The sequence below is a fragment of the Telmatherina bonti genome (genome assembly GCF_933228915.1).
Source record: "Telmatherina bonti genome assembly, chromosome: 11".
Taxonomy (NCBI): domain Eukaryota; kingdom Metazoa; phylum Chordata; class Actinopteri; order Atheriniformes; family Telmatherinidae; genus Telmatherina; species Telmatherina bonti.
Genome location: NC_136629.1, coordinates 24,846,947 through 24,867,165, shown reverse-complemented (window position 1 = coordinate 24,867,165; position 20,219 = coordinate 24,846,947). Strand labels below are relative to the sequence as shown.

Here is a 20,219-nt window from a genome sequence, read left to right as displayed (position 1 = left end):
CAAGTCAGTTGGACTGACTGGCCTAAGCTACAACATCACTATGTCTCACTATGTTTTTTCTAGGGAAGAATTTATGTGTCATCATGTTAAATCTTTTGAGTCACTAAAGCTAACATTTAATGAAGTTGTCATTTTAAAATATATTTTAAAAAAAATATGTTGGTGACAACCCAGTCACCTTATCTAGACCGATCATTTTTTAACTATTTGGGATATTACTGTTAGGGTATTTAATATGTGAACTAAAAAACAAAGAAATAAACACAGATATCACAAGGTGAAGCAACATAACATGAGAGCTGCTTATGTATTCAGATGATAAAATTGAAATGACTTTAAAATATGGAATTTAAAAGTTAGTTTATAGACTCACAACTCTAACTATAGCCTATTTTACACACTATAATAACAAAACACCGTAACTGTTGGTAGTTATTAGACTAAAGTGTGACAAAATGTTGAGTTTATGAGGTAAATAATTTCAAATAAAACAGCACCTGAGAGAAATTTATGTCAGAGAAGAGGACAGAACCTCCTTTTTAGTGTCAGCTGTTCATCCAACGTTAGGAGGAGGGACAGGAAGTTCCGGTTGGGGTAAATGGCTCGTTTTTGGACAACGTGCCTCAGAGCATCTCTCAGAGACAGATGCTGCTTCAACATGAGGTAGGCGAGAACCAAACTGGCTGATCGACTCATGCCCATGATGCAGTGCACCAGCACTTTTCCTGTGGAGAAGTATGAAAAACATGGAGGAATGTTTGAGTTTGCTGGGGAGAATCAATAAGTTGGTCTTGCAAAGGATGTCATTTTTACATTCACTTTACCATCTTTACTCTTGAGGCCTTTATGTATGAAGTCAGCTGCAGATTTGAAGTACTGACTGAGGTTAAACTGGTCTGAATCTTCTGCTGGGATGCCAAAGTAAACACATGTGTTCCCATAAAAACTCTGGTCTCCGATGCTGCCCTGCTTGGAGTGTGCTGCATTCAGGACATGAGTGATGCTGAGCTTATGTAATATCTTTCTATTTTGTGCAACACCCCTGGAGATCACACATAAAATAAATTCAGAATTTTTTTTTTTTTAAAAGAGAATGAATTATTGTACACAATGTTCAAAAACTATTGTCTGATCATTGATAACATAGCTATTACATCAATTTTACAAACACTATGAGTGTGTAGGTGTTCACAAATACATGTAACTTAGAAGTTATGGCTCCTAGACAAACAGAAGACTGAAAGTCTAATATAACCCAAACATTAAAATATCACTTTTTAAAGTTTAAAAATAAAAAAGGACACATTACAATTACAATGCAAATTATTATTGCAGACCTCTATTATGTTATTTCTTCCCATAAACACAAGGCACTCACACATTTCCAATGTATAAGTTTGGCCAGACTTCATCCACTGGTGTGAGCTCCAGCGAGCAGGAATCCAAGATGAGCTCCAGTTCTTTAATGACCACAAGGTCCTGTCGCTGGTTGCTCCCTGACATTCCGCTGGTACACAAAGTGCAATCTTCTAAGAGAAGCCCACACTGCTGCTGCTGCCTAAGCCCGTCGTCCTTTCAGTACCAGAGTCTAGAGCTCAGTGAGAAGCATGAGCAGGTGGCTGTTTGAGCGCTGGCCAGCTCCAAAATTAGCTCCCTGTGTTCAGTGTGTTCTCACTGACTGAATGTTGGGTTATTTAATGCTACTGTTGGATTGATTGGTGTATTTACTGATGCCAGACATCATGGGGGTGGGGGAGTGGTGAAAGGGGACTCACACTCTGTTAACACTGAGGTCACATCAGCACAATGCAAAGGATGGGAGTGGACAAAGCTGAAAACTACAGTCAATATGTTCAATGAATGATGCAAATGGAAACAGGCGCAACTAACTAAACCCATACTGGGGAAAAAGTTATGTATATGTATACTTAAATATATACATCCAGGATTGTTTGTTTCTTTGGGTCATTTAGGCTCATTTAGCCTTTCTTCCTGGAGAATTTGGTCCAGGCCTATGAGCTGTCGTAGGAATCCTCTGTTTGGGAAAATCCAGCGCTTCTGTTGAACCGAATGCACAGAAGACAGCAAACTGAGGCGATGGTGAATCATTAGATAAGCTAGGACCAGTGCAGCTGAGCGACTCAAACCCATGGCACAGTGCACAAAAATCTTCCCTGTGGTCACAAAAGACACAAAGATACAGAAAATACACATCACCCCACCATTGCCATCACTGTGTCATTTTCAAACTTTAAACCTTGTGCTCAGTACCTCCTGATGTCAAAGCCTGGTGAATGAACTCCGAAGCTGGGTAGAAATAAGCTGAAAGGTCAAATGTTGGGAGATCGTTGGCGGGAACTCCATAATATTTCACTGTTGTTCCGTAGAAATCATCACTGCCTTTACAGCAGAGTTTACCATGCGAGGCGTTCAGCACATGAGTGATGCCCAGCTGCCAGAGGCCAAACTTGTCATGGGACATAAACCTGGAACAAATAAATAATGAACGTATAAGAATGTAAACTCTTATGTGGGAAATTTAAGGCAATACAGAAAACTCACATGTCTCCCAGAAACAAGTTTGGCCACACTTCATCACCATGGTGACATGACCGTGGAGCTGAATGTAGAACATCTTCCAGCTCTTGAAGAGATGGAATCACACATGTATGATCTTCATCTTCTTCCTCTTTTGAGTCCTTTGCCGGTACTGAGTCGTGTGTTACACATTTAACCCCTATCACATCACCGGGAAGTGGATTTCTGTCTGTCATTACTGCTCCGTTCTTTTTCTACAGCAGAATAAAGCTGCTCTGATTGCCTTTGCACTTCTACTTCACCCAGTCGGTGACTGTCACGAACAGGTGGTGCTCTCTGGCTCAGGCTCACAAACGTGCCATCATGGAAATGTGTCTACAATTATATCCGTGACTTGAAAACCACTGCATGTGACAGAAGGGTAAACGATCAACTCAAATCTTTAAAACTGGCCTTTTGCAAATCCTGTAACCAGATTCTGTTTTTGCCTAAAATGGTCAGCAGATGTCAGTGTGCTGTAAGCAGCAGCTTTTCATGAGGCCACTGGCTTTTCTTTACTGGTTTTGTTTATCAGTGCTTCTTCCTGTTTTGTGATGCCTGCCTGGTTGTCAGAAGCATGTTGACCATGAAATACTCTTGGGAGAGGAGAAATAAGCAGATAGCTCATCTACACCCTCTGACAACTCTGTGACAGTGGATTCTCTGGTAAGGGGGGCAACATTGCTTAAATTTTTTTTTAAAGTAAAACAAGAAAATGTTTCTTCTGTGACTTGTTTGCTTTCACTTGAACATGTGCACACACCTATTTCTGATTAGATGGTTTAAAAAAAGATTTGAAGAAATGATTTATTCACAGTTAAACTCTTTGTGGCTAGATGGTGAGCAGACTATAAGCCCTTTGTCAAACTGTCTTTGTCTTACACACACTGAAGGGCTTTCTCTCACACAGCTGTGAGTCACTGCTCCCTGTCAGTCACTATAAGCCAGCCAAACAAGCTGACATGGCACTTATTTATCCCAAGTAAAGCCTCCGGCAGAGACGTTGCAGGATGTTGCCAGTAAAATCTAGAGGCTAGTTAAAAATAACTTATTTCTCTTGTGGGGAATAGAGCAGCAGCTGTACTGGTGAGTTACTGTGGCTTTACATGTGAAAATGTAATACCAGCAGGCCTTTTTTTTTTTTTTTTTTAAATCAAGTTTTGATTTTAGTTCTGAATAGGTGACATGATGAAGCCACTATCTGATATGCATAAGAGGAAATAATTATGAATAATAGTCATAAATCAATGTGAACTGATTTGGTTCCTTATTGGTTGGAAACATTATGATCTCTTTAAATAGTGACGCTGTTTTAGGTGTGGCTGTTAGTCAAAGGATGACACTCAGTGTGAGGAACAAAACAAACTGTAGTAATATGAGGATGACAAGATGCTTTTACAACTTTTGGGGGAAAAAAAATTATATTCAAAGTATCTGAAGGTGAAGTAGTTCCTTGTTCACTATTTTAAAGTAAATCTATCATGCTACCAGTGTTAAAGCAAGTATCAGAGCTGCATCTAACTACACACATATATATTATTATTATTTCGAGAGTTTACTGACTTTCCCCAAACCCCCAGTTTGGTTAAACATTGTTGGGAAAATAATCTGAAAAGTTGAGCAGTTTTATGCCAAATTATGTTTTTCTATTGTTGTTTCCAAAGGGTCTCAATATTCATTTGTCCAAAGTTTAAAAAGACACATTCATGAGAAAAAAAAAATGTTTATCAGCTACTTGTTTAATTACCTAATTTAATCAGTCTCTCCTTAGGAAATATTAACAGTTTCCCTTTGGTATTATTGTAAACTTTTTTTTTTCACTGTTGGATTAAAAAAAAAAAAAAAAAAAAAGATCTAATTTTAAAAATATCCTATCAGTTAGCGGGTTTGTCTTTCATAAATATAAAATTTAGTTTGTACCTCAGTATATTATAATGCAAGTATTTAAAAGCTTTAGGTGTCATAAGTATGTAAATGCTAGTGGTATTTCTTGCAATACTGATACCAAAAAGCTGCTTACTATTGTGATCTTAACTCTGGATAAAGTGTCCAGTCAGCATGCTGGCTATCACTCACGCTCAGAGGTCAACAGTTATCAGCAATCATGGTGGAGTGTTGCAGACCTTTGGAGCAAAAGCAGTTTAGGGTGAATATCACTCTAATGAGATTATCTCAAGGTAAAAGGTCAACAACAAACAAAAAAAAAAGTTAAACCTGAAGAGATAATATATAGTTACTCATCAGCACCAGGTCTGTGTGAAGGAGAGGACTTTAGAGACTGCTTGTTTTTTAATTTTTTTGACATCTTGGTGGTCAGTGACTAATTATTTGAACTGTTCTCTTCTAAATTGTGAAACATTCGTAGAAAAGAGAATGCATTTGTTTGTTTGATCCTAACTACATCACACGAAACAGTGTGCTGGTGGATGCCCATACTGTGAGCTGTGGCTCCACTGTCCTGTCGGCTGGTCTGAACACAGACAATAAAAACACACAAAGAGGTTTACGATGTGTCATACTGGCGCACCATTTAAAATTAATGATCACTTTCATTCACATTTACTTGATAAATGACTACAAACTCTGAAGTCTGTGCACCATGCTATGACAATAGATTTTTTTTTTAAAGTATGTATGGTTTAGTTTTAAAAGAATAACTGACCAGCAAGTTAGCAATTGTTGAGCCTTCATTAGAACAAATGATACTTTAGATCTTTTTAGTGATAATTTAGCTTAATCAACAAACCATCTTGAATATTTGTTAGTAATTGTAATGTATTTAATAGTACTTGAAAGTAAATTGTTAAGCTTTTGATTTATTTATGTATTGTATTATCTTGTACTGTTTTTTGTAAACAGAAAAATTGATAGAAAAATAAGCTTTAGATTTATCAACTGCCTCACAAGATCCTTCATCCAGTGGAGCAAGTGCTTGATCACTACCGTGCAAATTGTGAAAAATATGAATGTGCAAGAACTCTAACAGAGAAACTAATGAAGAGTGACCCAGTTATCAATCATTATGGGTTACTGTGCATGCTATTATCTGCATGATAACATTTCTGTCAGAGATTTCATGTCAAACCTAGAATGTGCTTCACCATCCACTTTTATCTGCCAAAGCCTGCTTGAATTAATTTTTTTTTTTATTTGTGTCAACAGCATCATGGCACTGTCAGAGGACCGTGTCATTGCCTGGAGCTGTAGTCAGGTGGCTCAGTGGCTGCATGTTGAGGGTTTCGGGCAGTATGTCGAGTTATTATGCAAACAGCACCGCCTTGATGGCCTCAGCCTGCTGGCTCTGACTGAGGCTGACCTGCGTGGTCCTCCGCTCTGCCTAACTATCCTAGGAGACATCAAAAGGCTGGCCATAGCCCTCCACCGGCTCCAAAGACGTAACCAGACGCAACTGGAGGAACTTGGTTTTCGGCCTTCAGACAGTGTCCCTGCTGGCCTCTCAATGAGCACTGTGGGGGTCGAGTGGAGCCGTGATGAAGATGATAGGAGGGGGTCCAGCGGAGGTGATCGCTTGTGTAATGGAACAGAACTGCGATTGAGGAACAGTGAACGATCTAGATATGAGTCTGGAGCAGTGTTGTGTCATACACACTCCAATGGAAGGTGTCAGCAGAGGCTGGCTGGCAGATTAGACCCAGAGGTGTGGAAGACAGTCATCAGTTCCATATATGTGTTTTTTGTATTTGGATTCACCTCTTTTGTTATGGTCATTGTACATGAGCGCGTGCCGGACACAAGGACATACCCACCACTTCCTGACATATTTCTGGACAGGTATAAACCAGCAGGTGTATCCTGAACATTTTTCACTAATTATTACTTGTAAATATGTATGTTAAGATTCTGTTGTTCTACGGAAATCAACAGTTTCGACATCTTATTTTAACTTTACCTTCTCTTGTTGTTGGGTCTTTCCTACATGCTGATACAGGTGTTTTGTGCTCTTTTAGTGTACCCAGAATCCCCTGGGCTTTTGCAATGGCTGAGGCTTGTGGCCTCATTCTGTGTTACATGTTTTTGTTGATCCTGCTTCTTCATAAACACAGGTAATCTCACTTCCATGAGGCTCCTTCACATTGTACTATAATCATTATTGATAAAAGTGATCCATTATATATGCTATGTGTTCATGTTTTGTCTTTATTTCAGGTCGATTCTTCTCAGACGGCTGTGTTCTTTGATGGGCACAGTATTTTTGCTTCGTTGCTGCACCATGTTTGTCACTTCGCTCTCCGTGCCTGGGCAGCACCTAAAATGTGCCAGCAAGGTGCGTAAAACACAAAACATTCTGTGAAGACGACTCGAGTCATTGGTCATTCTCATTGTTATTGGTAGTGTTACATTTTAGATCTTGTCTCTGTATCCTTGCTATTATAAACAATAAATAAACTATACCAATGAGATTCATAGACTAAACATTTACTTGTTTTTTGTTGGTTGTTTTTTTCTTCCCTCACAGACATATAGTGATACCTGGGGAAAGATACAGAGAGCATTGACTATCTGGACTGGCTTTGGGATGACTCTCACAGGAGTCCAAACCTGTGGAGATTACATGTTCAGTGGACACACTGTTGTTATTACAATGCTCAACTTTTTTGTGACTGAATGTGAGTATTATTTCTGTTATTTGCCTTCAGTGACACAATGTTTGACTTTAGTGTAAATGACCTTTGCAGAAGGATTAGATTAAATGCGTTGCTCAATATTTTTCTTTCCATCTCCTGTTTGACCAGTTTGTAAATACTGACATGTAGAACTGTGTACGTATTCATCGCTATAACTCCAACAAACGGGCTATACAGTTAAAACTTTGGGACATTTCATAGTACCACCACAATTATGACACTAAACACTGAGCTAGTTGTAGAATTGGACAATTGATAAAACAAACAAAATACATATATATATTTATTGTGAACTTTTCAATTCTGTGAAAAAAAAAATTTTTTTTAAATAACGTTTTAATAAGTAGAGGTTTTGTGTAGGAGCGACTGAAATTAGGTTAAGAGGCTATAATAATGTAAGAGTGTGTTCCCCAGTGTACCAAAACCACCACCAGACAAATCATTTAATGATTTCTTTTATTTGTAGACACACCACGAAACTGGAATCTGATTCACACCATCTCCTGGGTGTTGAACCTGTTTGGGATTTTCTTCATCCTAGCGGCTCACGAACACTACTCCATCGACGTGTTCATCGCCTTCTACATCACCACTCGTCTCTTCCTCTACTATCACACCTTAGCTAACACTCGTGCTTACCAGCACAGCCGCAGGGCACGCATCTGGTTCCCCATGTTTTCCTTCTTTGAGTGCAATGTGAACGGGCCTGTCCCCAACCAGTATCACTGGCCCTTCAACAAACCTGCCTTTATGAAAACTCTGATTGGATAAAGAGCTTCCAAAGATGGACTGTATTATTAGTGCCTCAAAAACAAACTTTTAACTTATTTTTTTAATTGAATGATTTATACTTTTTTGTCCTCAGGCTTAAAAGGAATGGTTTTAAAGTTGGCAAAACATTCCTTATAAAGAGACTAAAATGAAAAGATTTATACCACTCGTGTTTGTATACTGCATATGATGCTGGAATCTGTTTAGCTTAGTTGAGCACTGAAAAAGGAGACTGGAAAAAGCCTAGCTTTGATTTATCTGAAAGTAAAATCCATCTTCACTACTCTAAACATATTATTGATAAGCTCAGAAACAGAACAAGCGCTGTAGCAAAACCTGTTTCTTTACAAATTGTTTCTTACTGCACCTAGCATGGTATCAAGGTAAAAGCAACTGGCTCAATCTATTTCCCAACATGTTTACATTTTAAACCGCTGCTTACACTACAAAAATATTAGAAAGAGGTTGGGAGTTTTGGTTGCCTTCAAATAAATCATCTTTATCATGCTTCCACTATGGGGAGGTTTACACTTCACTGTGTTGTGTTGGACTTTTGGTCTAACTTCATGTTTTATGTTCACTTTTTTTCCTTTTTCACTTGAACTAAATTACATTTAAAACGGCTTTATATTTGATTGTGTCACTTTTCAGTAAAGTTTTGCACACACACTTAAACTCAACCAAATACACAAGCATTTTTTTTTTCAAATTTGCAATCTAGCTAGTTATGTAGATTAATTACTTTATTCTAATTAGTTTTTATAGTTTTCTACTTTTTAAAAAATATTTATGTAATAAATGTAAAAATACAGGCAATTTATTTTTTGTTGTTGCTCGGTAAAGCAATTAATGTTTATCAGAAGTGTATTGTTTACTATGGCATGGCTAATCATACATTGTCACACACATATACATACATATATATGTATATGTATATATATATATATATATATATATATATATATATATATATATATATATGTATATGTATATATATATATGTATATGTATATATATATATGTATATGTATATGTATATATATATATGTATATGCATATGTATATATATATATATATATATATATATATATATATATATATATATATATATATATATATATATATATATATATATATATATATATATATATATATATATATATATATATATATATATATATAAAATATACACACACACACACACACACACACAGACATACATTCATTTTATTATTATTATACCTTATTTGATCTCATCTCTGTCTTTTGGCTCAACAATGAATTGTGTCAGGAAAATGTTCTTTTTTAGGTTTAATTATCAAATTGGTTTTCCCTCTGTGCATAAGAATTATCAAGGAAAGTATGCTGCATTTATCAAAAGTGATCTTTTTAATTCAGGGAGGTGTGCCTTTTAATATGTAATTTCAATAATGCTGCTGTTCTCCACCTTAAAACAAATAACTGGGATACGGCTCTTTAAATATTGCCACTAAACATTCGCAAGACTGCACACCTTAGGCCACTGCATAGTCTCCTGTTGACTGGGTCACGTCTTATCTGAAGATGGTATGTACTTGATGCTTAACTTTTAACAAAGCTGTATTGTTAACATATTTTTTGGAATAAAGAAATTCTTCTGTTTTGGTAGACTCATATTTGAACTTTTGTAAACAAAAATTCTACATAAATATAAATTATTTTAAGTAGATTTTTGTTATAAGAGCATCTATATTTAATATCTATTGAATGATCACAGATTCAGTCTTATGCCACTGCTCCTCTGATGTGTATATCATAATATTTTAAAGTGTTTATTGGGTTGTCTGTGAATGTGTGAAAACCTTTGTCCAGGTTGTGGTCTCCAACATAGGTTGTATCAAGTCAGCTGGACTGGGTTTGCACTCTACATTGGGCAAACAAAACTACCACTCAAAAAGTGTATGGCTCAACACAGGAAAGCTTCTTGATAATAAAAGATACATTTTTGAGGACCTCAATAGTAAAGTGTCAGACAGAGAAGACATGATTTGAACAGGGAGGAAAAAAATGGCCATCTATTTCAAATTGGAGAGCAAAACGGAGACATCAGTTTTCCTTCTACAAAAATATCCTTTTGGATATTTCAAGGAGACTTACTAAACCCATCTGCTCTCAGGCTTGAAAGTGAAACTATGAACAAGGGTCACTCTAATGAGATCTCAGGTGAAACTCTTAATAACTGATGGAATCTAAAACAGCACTGGTTTCACATGCTAATTATATTAACTTCCCCTATTTCCATCAGATTAAAAAAGTTCTTCTGGAGGAGAGAAAAGCTTCCTCAAGAAACTAAACCTTGTCCAGTTGGCTTTGTCTACGTTGGGTATTAGAGCCGTTGTTAATGTTGGTGAGAGCCATTCTGTAGCAAAACATGAAGCCCTATAAAATAATGTTAGACAAAAGCTTAAACATGAAGATCAATAACACTAATACTGAAACAACATTGATGCTGTTAACTGACTTGATGTCAATTGCTAAATTCAGTATGGGTCTCCTTACAAGTTACAACTTGATTTAAAAAAGTATTTGTATTGCAGGCTAAAAGTGTGGTTTATTAATTTATATATGATTAAACACTGCAATTTGTGCAAATTGATGTTGTTTGCAAAACTATAATGGCACAAAAATTCCTTTTTTTATTATTAACGTTTTTGAGGTTTTAAGAGGTTGATTTGGACTCAATTAATTCAGGAGACATCCATTCAATGACCCACAAAGAATGACATGCTAAAGTCACAGAGGCATAGTGTTTTTCTTTTCATATGACTTTTTTTTCAGACTTCTCTTCAAGTTCTTGTTTGTCTGCTGGGTCTATTTGTCCTGTGTCACTGTGACTGCTTCTTCCAGGAGTTAATGGCCAAAGATCTGAAAAACCCTCCAAAAGGTGAGTTATAGCAGCCTACTTCCACTTACAGAAACTACAGTGAGGTAGATTTTATTTTCTTTGTTCAGTAAATGTTAATCCCAGTTGTGTAAAGCTAAAAATAACATTGTTGGAGTTTTTTCCCTCTTGTCAATGACAAAAAACCCCAAAACATTCAGTTCCCTGAGAACACAGAGGGCTACCATAGCTTTTACATAGACATTTAATGGATGTTGAACAGATTGAAGTTATATCTTTTTCTCTAATCTTATAAACCACACCTCAATAATCACTCAACACAGAATTAGTCGTTGACATGAAGTCACATCTCAGCCTTTTTTCTGAACTGAGGTGTGGTTTCTTTACAAACAGGGTGTGTGGATGAAGATGGAAAGCTACATGTTTTTGACTCTGAATGGGTGAGAGACTGCATGGACTGTTCTTGCACAAATGAGGGGTTGAGCTGCTGCAGCAAGTAAGATTTCAATGTTTTATTGATTTATTTCTGATCAAGTTTCCATATTTCTCATCACATCTTTTAGCATTTGGACCAAGCAGTTAAGAGGATGGATGGATGGATGGATGAATGAATGAATGAATGAATGAATGAATGAATGAATGATGGGTAGGTTTCACAAAAGATGCCTTGAGGTCCATGTTGATTATTAAAATTCAATGACTATTAAAAATACAATTTCTCAGTTCAATATTAATTTGCATGCTCTTATGATATCTTATTCACTTATACACTATCTGTGTATGCTTTGCCTTGTAAAATGTACCCTAGCATTTAAATAGGCTCTCAGTGTTTTTAATACACCTTAAAAAAGAACTTTATAAAAACAAATCTGTGCTACTATAATGTGAAAATCCCTTCTGACGAATAGTCTTATGTAAAATATAGTCTCTGCTTAAACACAAAATTATCCTTTTTTAATTACAATGATGTGTCTTTTATTTAATCTCCATCAAAGCTTAACATATATTCAAGTTCTTATTTTCTCAAAATCATTTGAACAGTTGTGTTTGCTTTTTCTTGCCCATGTCTCTTCCAGGATCCCTGATCCAGACACTGTAAGCCTCCCTGAAGAGTGTGAGCTGGTTGTTGATAATGTGGCTTGTTCTGCAAAAATGGTGATGAAGTCAGACAAAACAAAAGAGTGTAACCCTCTCTGAACCCATAAAGTAAACTCAACACACAGAAGACATATAGAATTCTATCACGACATATGTCAATTTTATGTTTCACATTTTCTCAACTTGATTAAGATGTGCTCATGCATTACCTATTAACTAATGAAACACTTCATCTGTCATACTATCAGCTAAATGGCAATAAAGTTTAAAACTATTCTAGCTGCTCTCTGTCCGTGTCTCCTCAATACTTTTTCAACAGTACTTGCGGCAGGTGTCATTTCAGGCTGTAATAGAATAGTTCCACCACTATGTGACAGCAGAGCTCGGCTCTCGGAGGAACTCAGGCACCCAAAGGGCTCAAACAGCCCAATTATAGCTGCGCTCCCCTCATTGCTGTGTCTGACAGAATCACGCTGGTTATTACGATATTCAGCTCCTTTTCCAGCTCTCATCTATGTGGATTCATGCCTATTCAAAGAACTGGCTCCTATCATCTTGGTATCAAAGAAACTCATTCACCCAGCCTCCCACGTGAGTATTTATTTTATTTTTTATACACAATAATGATCTATTCAATAAGGTAAGGGACCATTTGAAGTGAATGTCAACCAATTATTTAATCAGTTATTACCATAATGTTTCTCTGTCATCTTGTATCTTATGAAGTACAGCTGCACTGTATGTCTCATCATTTTAAAATGTTCTTGAATCAAGCAAACAATGACACCTGGCAGAGATATTTCTTATGTGTGTCAAATTTTGGCAGGAAACTGAATTAAAAAAGCAAACTGGGGGGAAATATTTGCATGATTGTTTCATACGCTGTGGAAACGTAAAGATAAATCTCATGATAGTATTCCTGGTGGTAGTATTTTGAGGGAGTTCACCTACAATTGCTGGCACCCAGAGCTGAGAACAATGAGGCTTGGGTCATTATTTCAGGTTGAGCACGTAGAACAATGTCAGCTGCTGTTATACTGATCCTCACAGGCAGGAGGAAAAGGAGAAAAATAATTTCTGACTGCAATATGGATGAATAGTTTGGTCTTTTTCTTTTATTAATTTGCTTTTGACTATGGTGAAATCTGACAAGTATTAATATGGGTGTCAGGCTGTGATAGAAATGTAACAGAAAAAAAGGTAAAAGGCAGCACACATTGGTTAGAGCTTTTTTTTTTTTTTATTATTATTGCTGTTTCTTTCTCACGACAAATTGTTTAGCGCTTTCATTTCCTGTGATTTTAATTTGTTTCCTGAATCATCCCAGAAAACTTGTGTACACTTGTGCACCCATTCAAGGTCGTGTTTATCTGTAGGCACCTTAATTCTATTAAAATGGGAACGTTTTGGCACATGGATTTTTAGTAGAGTACAATTAAGAACAATTAAAGTGCATGGCAAGATGTTCCTGGAGGCATCTTTGACTGATGAGTAAGTTAAATTCATCTGGACAATGTTTTATAAGAAACTAATAGCATGATGTAGGGTAGACCAAAATGCAACTCCTGTTCACACCATATGAGAGAAAACTGGACTGTAGTCCAAGGAAAATTACATGCAGCAATTGATTCATGATTGTAACAGCTTTTTTTTTTTCCAGGTATGGAGCACATTTAGTTGTGGGAAAAAGGAAGAATGCGACGGAAGAAATAGAGTCAGGTCACAGTGTTCCTTACCCAGCAGAGATTTAGTCCAAGAGTGTGCCATCACAAAGACACAACTACCTGTTGGATGTGCATCCTAAAGTGTCACATCAGTGTAATATGACAGGCTCAAATGTGAGCATGTTAATAGACTTTTTTTTTTTTTTCCCTTTTCTCCTGCCGGTGTTTCAGATTGAGCTGGCTTTAACATTAAGTTTGGATGGCATTACATTTGCCTTTCTTCCTCTGAGTAAAGGTGATCAATGCTGTGCCACCCTGCCTGCAGCTCACTCAACACACTGACAGAATATGTTAGTAATGATGCAGTGTGAAGTGACTGATAGCAAAGTGTGTGTGCTGTTAATGGAAAGTGACAGTCTCATTTTGTTTACGATTCTGGCCTTCATGGCACAGGGCAGAGGTTTCAGGGGAGACAGCCACAATCCATTTTTAGGATTCCGACAATGTCATGCCCTTTCACTTTGATGTACAATGCAATTTTTGTTCACAAGAAAAATTGAAGCTTCTGCTCCAGTGTATGCATCGTAATTTTATTGTCACCAAGCAATTATCTTCATCTTGAAGGATGCAAGCAGGGTTTGTGGGTAAGGAACTGACAAGTCTCTCATCTCAAGATGGGCGGGGTGACATTTGTTCCAGCAGGCTCATAGAGCCACAAAAAATAATTAATCACCCTTAATATCTCTTGGATTTAATTGGCTCTGGTTTAAAATGTGAATGTCTCATCTTTCCTTTAATTGTATGTAATTCTAGTGACAGTATCTTCAAAGAGAGAGTTATATTCAGAGTTATTATGATAATGGGCTTTTTAAACTGTCACTAATGTCATTTTAAAGTATCTGTTCACACTGTTTACTGATTGAATAAGCTATTTACTGATGTATACAAGTGTTGGAAGATGTATTCACATAGATTTAAAGTAATACAAAAATATGCCATGACAAGGCAAAAGACGGCAGCAAAAACCCAAGTACACATATTACAAATTAACCCTCTGATGCATGAATTATTTAAAAAAAAGCAATGCCACATTTTTTCTCATATAGTATTTTACTTCTACAGACATGTACAGGGACACTTTTATTTTTTATATCATTCGACTTTTTAATTAGTTTATTTATTTGATTTATTCTATAAAAATATTTATAAAATATTGTATTGTCATATGTTTAGAATATAAATATTCTTTAAAAATGGACCAGTATCATTTTCTATGTCATTACTGAGGTAAAGTTGGTAATTACATGTGGAATTTTATACTATATTTGTTCATTCTTCAGTCAGTGGTAGTGTATTGGGAGACTTTCTTAATGTCCACTGAAGTGGCAAAATTGCAAATATACCATCCTCACTTGTGAATATATTGGAAAATGGCCTTTAAATAGGTGTCCATGATAGTGTACATGATGCAGCAAAGGGTTGACACTAAACTGTTGGTTCTGAATTGCACCAAAACCTTGTGACTCATTGTTAAAAATGTATGTAAAAAGCATATCTATACTTCCTTATTTAGAATAACCCAGTTACACTGCATTTTTATCCATTTACAATTTTACATGAATATTTTTTCCTATTATAGTCTCTAAGTACTTGCAAAATATAGTTAAAATGTAGCTGCTGTGCTGAATTTCTGCTACATATTCTGTAGATTTTGGGTGAACATGGATGTCTTGACCACCAGATGAACATCTGATTGTTATGTTTCTCTAAAAAAAAAACAAAAAAAACCACAGATGTCAATTCAACCTTCTAATGGTACTATGAAAGTAATAATAATCTTATAAATGTAGCCTTTAGAGACAATGAATTTTACATTAATAACTTGAGAGGTGCTTTGATGGGTCTGCTTCATGCACCTGATCTCATAGGAACTTTTTCCAAGCCTTTTTTTTGTCAGCTTTTGGGATTTCCTCCACTCATTGCTTCTCTCACAAGAGTATCACTTCTACATGAACAGATCCATTGACCTATGAGCACCATTGCTCTTGGTAAAGAAAGGTTTTTTATGTTTCTCTGTGCTCTTTCTTTCTTTGATTCAGATGCAGATTTTCAGAGGACTGCGATGGATGGTTAAATCAAGGGAATTTCTAAGACTAGGTTCTCGGTGAGATGTCCTTGAGCAGCAACGTAACTCGGGCTTCTTCATCATCTCTGCTTTTCAACAGCTCTGCCCCTTTATATTCACTGCCATGGGAGAAGGAAAGTTCCAGTTATGAGTCTGTGCGGGATTGGCCAGAAAACACAACCCAGCTCATCTCAGATCTTTCTGTTCTTGGACATGATGAGCAGTGCCATATGTCTCCCATCCTCACGGCATGTCTAGTAGTGTGGTACAGCCTCACAATGGTGTTGGGACTAGTGGGGAACATTGGACTGATTTGCATCATCACCCATCGCAGAGAGAAAGTTAATGTCACTAGCATTTTCATTTGCAACCTGTCATTTTCTGACATCCTGGTGTGTGTGTTCTGCCTCCCATTCACAGTCATATACACGCTTATGGACCATTGGGTGTTTGGGTCACTGTTATGCCGATTGGTGCCATTTATTCAATGCATGTCTGTGACTGTGTCAGTGCTGTCTTTAGTGTTTATTGCCCTCGAAAGACATCAGCTCATAATTAACCCCTCTGGATGGAAACCAAGCATTCCTCAGGCTTACACTGCAGTTATTCTTATTTGGATCCTGGCCAGCTTCACATCCACACCTTTCTTAGCTTTTCAGCTGCTGACAAATGAACCCTATACCAATGTCGTCCTGCCATTTGATCACCAATTCTCTCCTCATGCCTATGACAATGCATCTCTGCCTCAACCTGTTTCATATATTTACAGAAACTCATCTGTGCCCCTAAACTTATACCGCTCCCTGTTTTCCTACATCCCCACATCTCCGCACATGGAAGCCTGTGTGGAGCACTGGCCATCCCAGGAACACAGGGTTGCTTACACCACATGGCTCCTGCTGTTCCAGTACTGTGGCCCTCTTCTGTTGGTCCTTCTATGTTATGTTAGAGTATTTGTGCGCCTTCGTCACCGGAAAGAGATGCTGGACCGTGCCAGGATCCCAGAGAACCAGCGGATGACCCATAGTCGCCGAATCAATATCATGCTGGTTGCTCTCATAACGGCCTTTGCTCTTTGCTGGCTTCCACTTACCATCTTTAACGTGGTGAGTGACTGGAACCAGGAGGCTCTGCCTGTTTGCCATCACAACCTTCTGTTCTCCCTCTGCCATCTGCTGGCCATGTCCTCCACCTGCATCAATCCCATCATCTATGGCTTCCTCAACTCTAACTTTAGGCAAGAGGTGCGAGAAGTGCTCCTGCACTGCCGCTGTTTCCCATTAGAAGAGGAGTGTGAGCATTTTCCCATGTCCACAGTGCACATAGAAGTGTCTCGCACCTCTGCGCCTCTACACTGCAGGAGCAACTCTGTCTGACTTTGAAGTTGCAATTTGTAGTATACCTCTACATAGGATGTATAGTCACATGAACTGTACAGTTGCTGGATTTTGGTTGTTTGAGCTAATGACAGTACAACAGTTTAGTCAGTGGTTTACAGTGAAGTCTGCATTAAGGTGTTGGTTTGTCTTATTTTGCAGTACAGACCTAAATGAGCATGTTTAAATGGATCTGTTACTTGATGTAAATTTAATATTTAATGACTTAACAATTCAAGGTTTGTATCTTTTTTTCATCATGGAACAAGTGTGCCAATATGCTGGCATAACACTTTTTAAAAAAAAAATAAATAAATAAATAAACTACTGCTGTAAAATGACTATATTCCATTATTTTTGTTTCTATGACAACAGTGTTGGCTAAAGTCTAGGTAATAATGTTTGCAGTGGAAAAAATGCAATTCTGTTTTGTGATTAATGTAACTAATGAAGATAAATAGAAATGGTTTACAGCTTTGTTGAATTTGCTTGAATGACTTCAGTTATTTATAAAGTGTGTTGAGACATGGTTATAAAAACACATCAAAATGTGTATGGCATTTTTTGTGGATTAATTGAGAGTAATGGAGATGCACCAATCTGTCATGTATTTTTTGCATGATAGTATGTAAATTTGTACATATGTAAACAGTGCATTCACGAAATCCAGATGCTTGCCTTTGATTATGTGGCATTGTGTAATGATAGGTGTAATGATAGAAGGGGTGATTTAACTGCAGGTTGTCCATTTTACTAGTAAACCTCTACTACCTCACTGTTTTGCCCCATTCACTTATATTTCTTTATGTGCTTTACAATAGCTATACCAGACACTAAATGTATACTTTATAATTTTGTTTTATGGTAAAACTATAGAAACAACATGTAAAATCCCCTTTAAGTCTTCATAACTAAAAGTTACACACATATTTCTGCTGTGTTTTACATGAAATACATATCTTTTTCATTTGAATATCAAAACATCTTTATTATCATGCAATGTATTGCATGTGGCAACACATTTACTAGAAAGAAAGAAAAAAGAAAAAGAAAGAGGGGAAAGCCTGTTCACACTTTAATAGTTATCAGAGATCATAAATATGTCAATACAAAAGCCATGTTAATGTATGTCAGCAGATTTGAAGCAGATATACATCTTATCCCGTAAATGTCAGATACATACATATCATAAAACTCTGACTAGTGACGTAGTTATCAATGGACCAATACTTGCCCGCTTTCCCAGAATACATTGCAACACAAACTGAACGCGCCAACTGTTTACAGGCAAGTAGTTAGCCTATTTGTACCTCCGCCCTTCAAACCCATTGCTGCAAAAAGTAAGTATATGACAATTAAAAAAACGTACTGGTAAATACTTGTTATTGTGTTTCTGTCCTTCTAACGAAAAGAAAAGTGAAAGTACATATTTCGGTATGTACGTGATGCTCATGTAATCTCCAAGCTATTAGCTGGATAAATTATCAGCAATACATCGGTAATTTTGCGAAACGGTCACGTAATGTTAAAATAAGCGTGCTTAACTTCAAATTTACGCGTTATTATAGGATGTTGGTTAATATCTGTTTCGTCCGACAGGAGAAATAATGTGGCGTGTGTTACTTTACGTGGTAACTAAGTCAATAGCTAAGCAGTCTTGAAAGTTGTTTTTTAATCTGCTTTCACATTTTGCTTAAGTAGAAGAAATGAGAATAAAAACAACTTGGGGAAAAATAAAGATTGCAGTGATTTGCTGGTAATCGATATCGTATTCAAATCTAAGCTGAAAGTATTAGCATATAGTGACCACAGATCAGATGCTGATGTTAATAAACTGTTATATCATCACTCTGTAAGAACTAGAGATCTGCTGATGAACCTTTTTATTTGTATAAGTTTTTTTAGAAGCAGTAGTCGTCTTCAGTTTTAACACTTTATATGTTATTAATATTTCAAATACATTTATATACACAGTCTAACAAATAAAAAAAAAGATTAGTAATGTTGGCGAGGTGATGTGTCATAAAGTCTTGAAGTCTTCTTGCCATTTGGTTCGCAGAAGCTTTTCGTAGCCATTTTAACTGTATATAATACTCTTAAAGCTCTCTTGCCATAGTTTGTGCACGGGTGTATTGACATATAGTCTATACATATAGGAACAACATATAAACAAATTTTATACAACTATGCATTTATTTCTTTTGAAAAAAAAACAAAAAAACTCTTGTGACTTTTTTTCCCCCCTAAATAACAATCTCATTTGTACATTTTTGGCTCAGGTGTTCTAATTGATATTCCATAGTAGTAGTACAAAATGCACCAATATTTAAGTTAAAGTCATAAGATTAATAAGGAGTAGTTTTTATATCAAAGAGGAAGAACAAAATGCATGGGCTTCTAAATAGAAGGGGCTTGTGCAACTGATATAGGTAGGTACTATATTATTTTAATTAAAAACTGTATATTTAGAACTTTAAATATACTTCAGCAATAGTGAAACCATTTTTATTTTTCTGTAAATTCTGCACTTAACCCGACTCAAATTGCTTATTCTAAATTATTTAAAAATACATTTACTATAATGGATGTACTTTATTTTTCAAAATTAGAATGTGATTATGATGATATAAAGGTGAGGTATAACAAAATCAAAAGTCATTAATCCAATCTTTACAAAAATATTACATATAAGAAAAGACATTAACATTATAAAATAATTCATGCAAACATTTTCGAGCTGTTTACTCACCGTAGTGTAAACAATGCCAATCTATAGGATCTTAACCCAGTAGTTAGTGTACTTATTAAGTGTCCTTTTCTCCATAATACTCTAGAAAAGTTCAGGAAAACAGAATTGAACAATTAAACTAGTTAAGATTATTTAGATCGTATTAAAACGGTATTTTGAATGAACATTTTAAGTTTTTGCGAGTGTGGTGATTTGGTGCTGTTTTTTTATTGTAGCTGGCAGAATGGGTTGTTTTTGTACTTATTTTAGGTCTGACTGCTGGTCCCCCTATCACAGTCTCAGTTTGGGACAACAAAAGACACATCATGATTGTCAATTAAAAACTGTCACAA

General features: G+C 36.4%; 5 protein-coding genes across 5 annotated transcripts; 3 read left to right on the top strand and 2 right to left on the bottom strand.

Moving 5' to 3' along the window:
* Positions 1–490: 490 nt before the first annotated feature.
* Positions 491–1,656, bottom strand: LOC306762417 (dual specificity protein phosphatase 13A). Its single transcript, XM_079248860.1, has 3 exons — positions 1,379–1,656; positions 825–1,042; positions 491–725 (listed from the first exon to the last, which is right to left on the bottom strand). Exons 1-3 carry the CDS (start codon positions 1,501–1,503, stop codon positions 514–516), a joined length of 555 nt encoding a protein of 184 aa, XP_079104986.1. The 5' UTR covers positions 1,504–1,656; the 3' UTR covers positions 491–513.
* Positions 1,657–1,831: 175 nt separating this feature from the next.
* LOC306762415 (dual specificity protein phosphatase 13A-like) lies at positions 1,832–2,777 on the bottom strand. The gene is made up of 3 exons (XM_079248858.1): positions 2,563–2,777; positions 2,272–2,486; positions 1,832–2,174 (listed from the first exon to the last, which is right to left on the bottom strand). The coding sequence occupies exons 1-3, from the start codon at positions 2,772–2,774 to the stop codon at positions 1,966–1,968; spliced, it is 636 nt and encodes a 211-aa protein (XP_079104984.1). The 5' UTR covers positions 2,775–2,777; the 3' UTR covers positions 1,832–1,965.
* Positions 2,778–5,743: 2,966 nt separating this feature from the next.
* Positions 5,744–7,994, top strand: LOC306762235 (sphingomyelin synthase-related protein 1-like; the record flags this gene model as incomplete). Its single annotated transcript, XM_079248666.1, has 5 exons — positions 5,744–6,369; positions 6,546–6,641; positions 6,745–6,862; positions 7,055–7,205; positions 7,690–7,994. The coding sequence occupies 5 exons, from the start codon at positions 5,744–5,746 to the stop codon at positions 7,992–7,994; spliced, it is 1,296 nt and encodes a 431-aa protein (XP_079104792.1).
* A 372-nt stretch (positions 7,995–8,366) lies between these two features.
* On the top strand, positions 8,367–12,072 carry LOC306762333 (beta-microseminoprotein-like; the record flags this gene model as incomplete). The annotated part of the gene is made up of 5 exons (XM_079248776.1): positions 8,367–8,377; positions 10,279–10,336; positions 10,812–10,917; positions 11,269–11,371; positions 11,952–12,072. The coding sequence occupies 5 exons, from the start codon at positions 8,367–8,369 to the stop codon at positions 12,070–12,072; spliced, it is 399 nt and encodes a 132-aa protein (XP_079104902.1).
* A 3,734-nt stretch (positions 12,073–15,806) lies between these two features.
* Positions 15,807–17,138, top strand: LOC306762151 (neuropeptide Y receptor type 4-2-like; the record flags this gene model as incomplete). Its single annotated transcript, XM_079248561.1, has 1 exon — positions 15,807–17,138. The coding sequence occupies one exon, from the start codon at positions 15,807–15,809 to the stop codon at positions 17,136–17,138; it is 1,332 nt and encodes a 443-aa protein (XP_079104687.1).
* Positions 17,139–20,219: the final 3,081 nt, after the last annotated feature.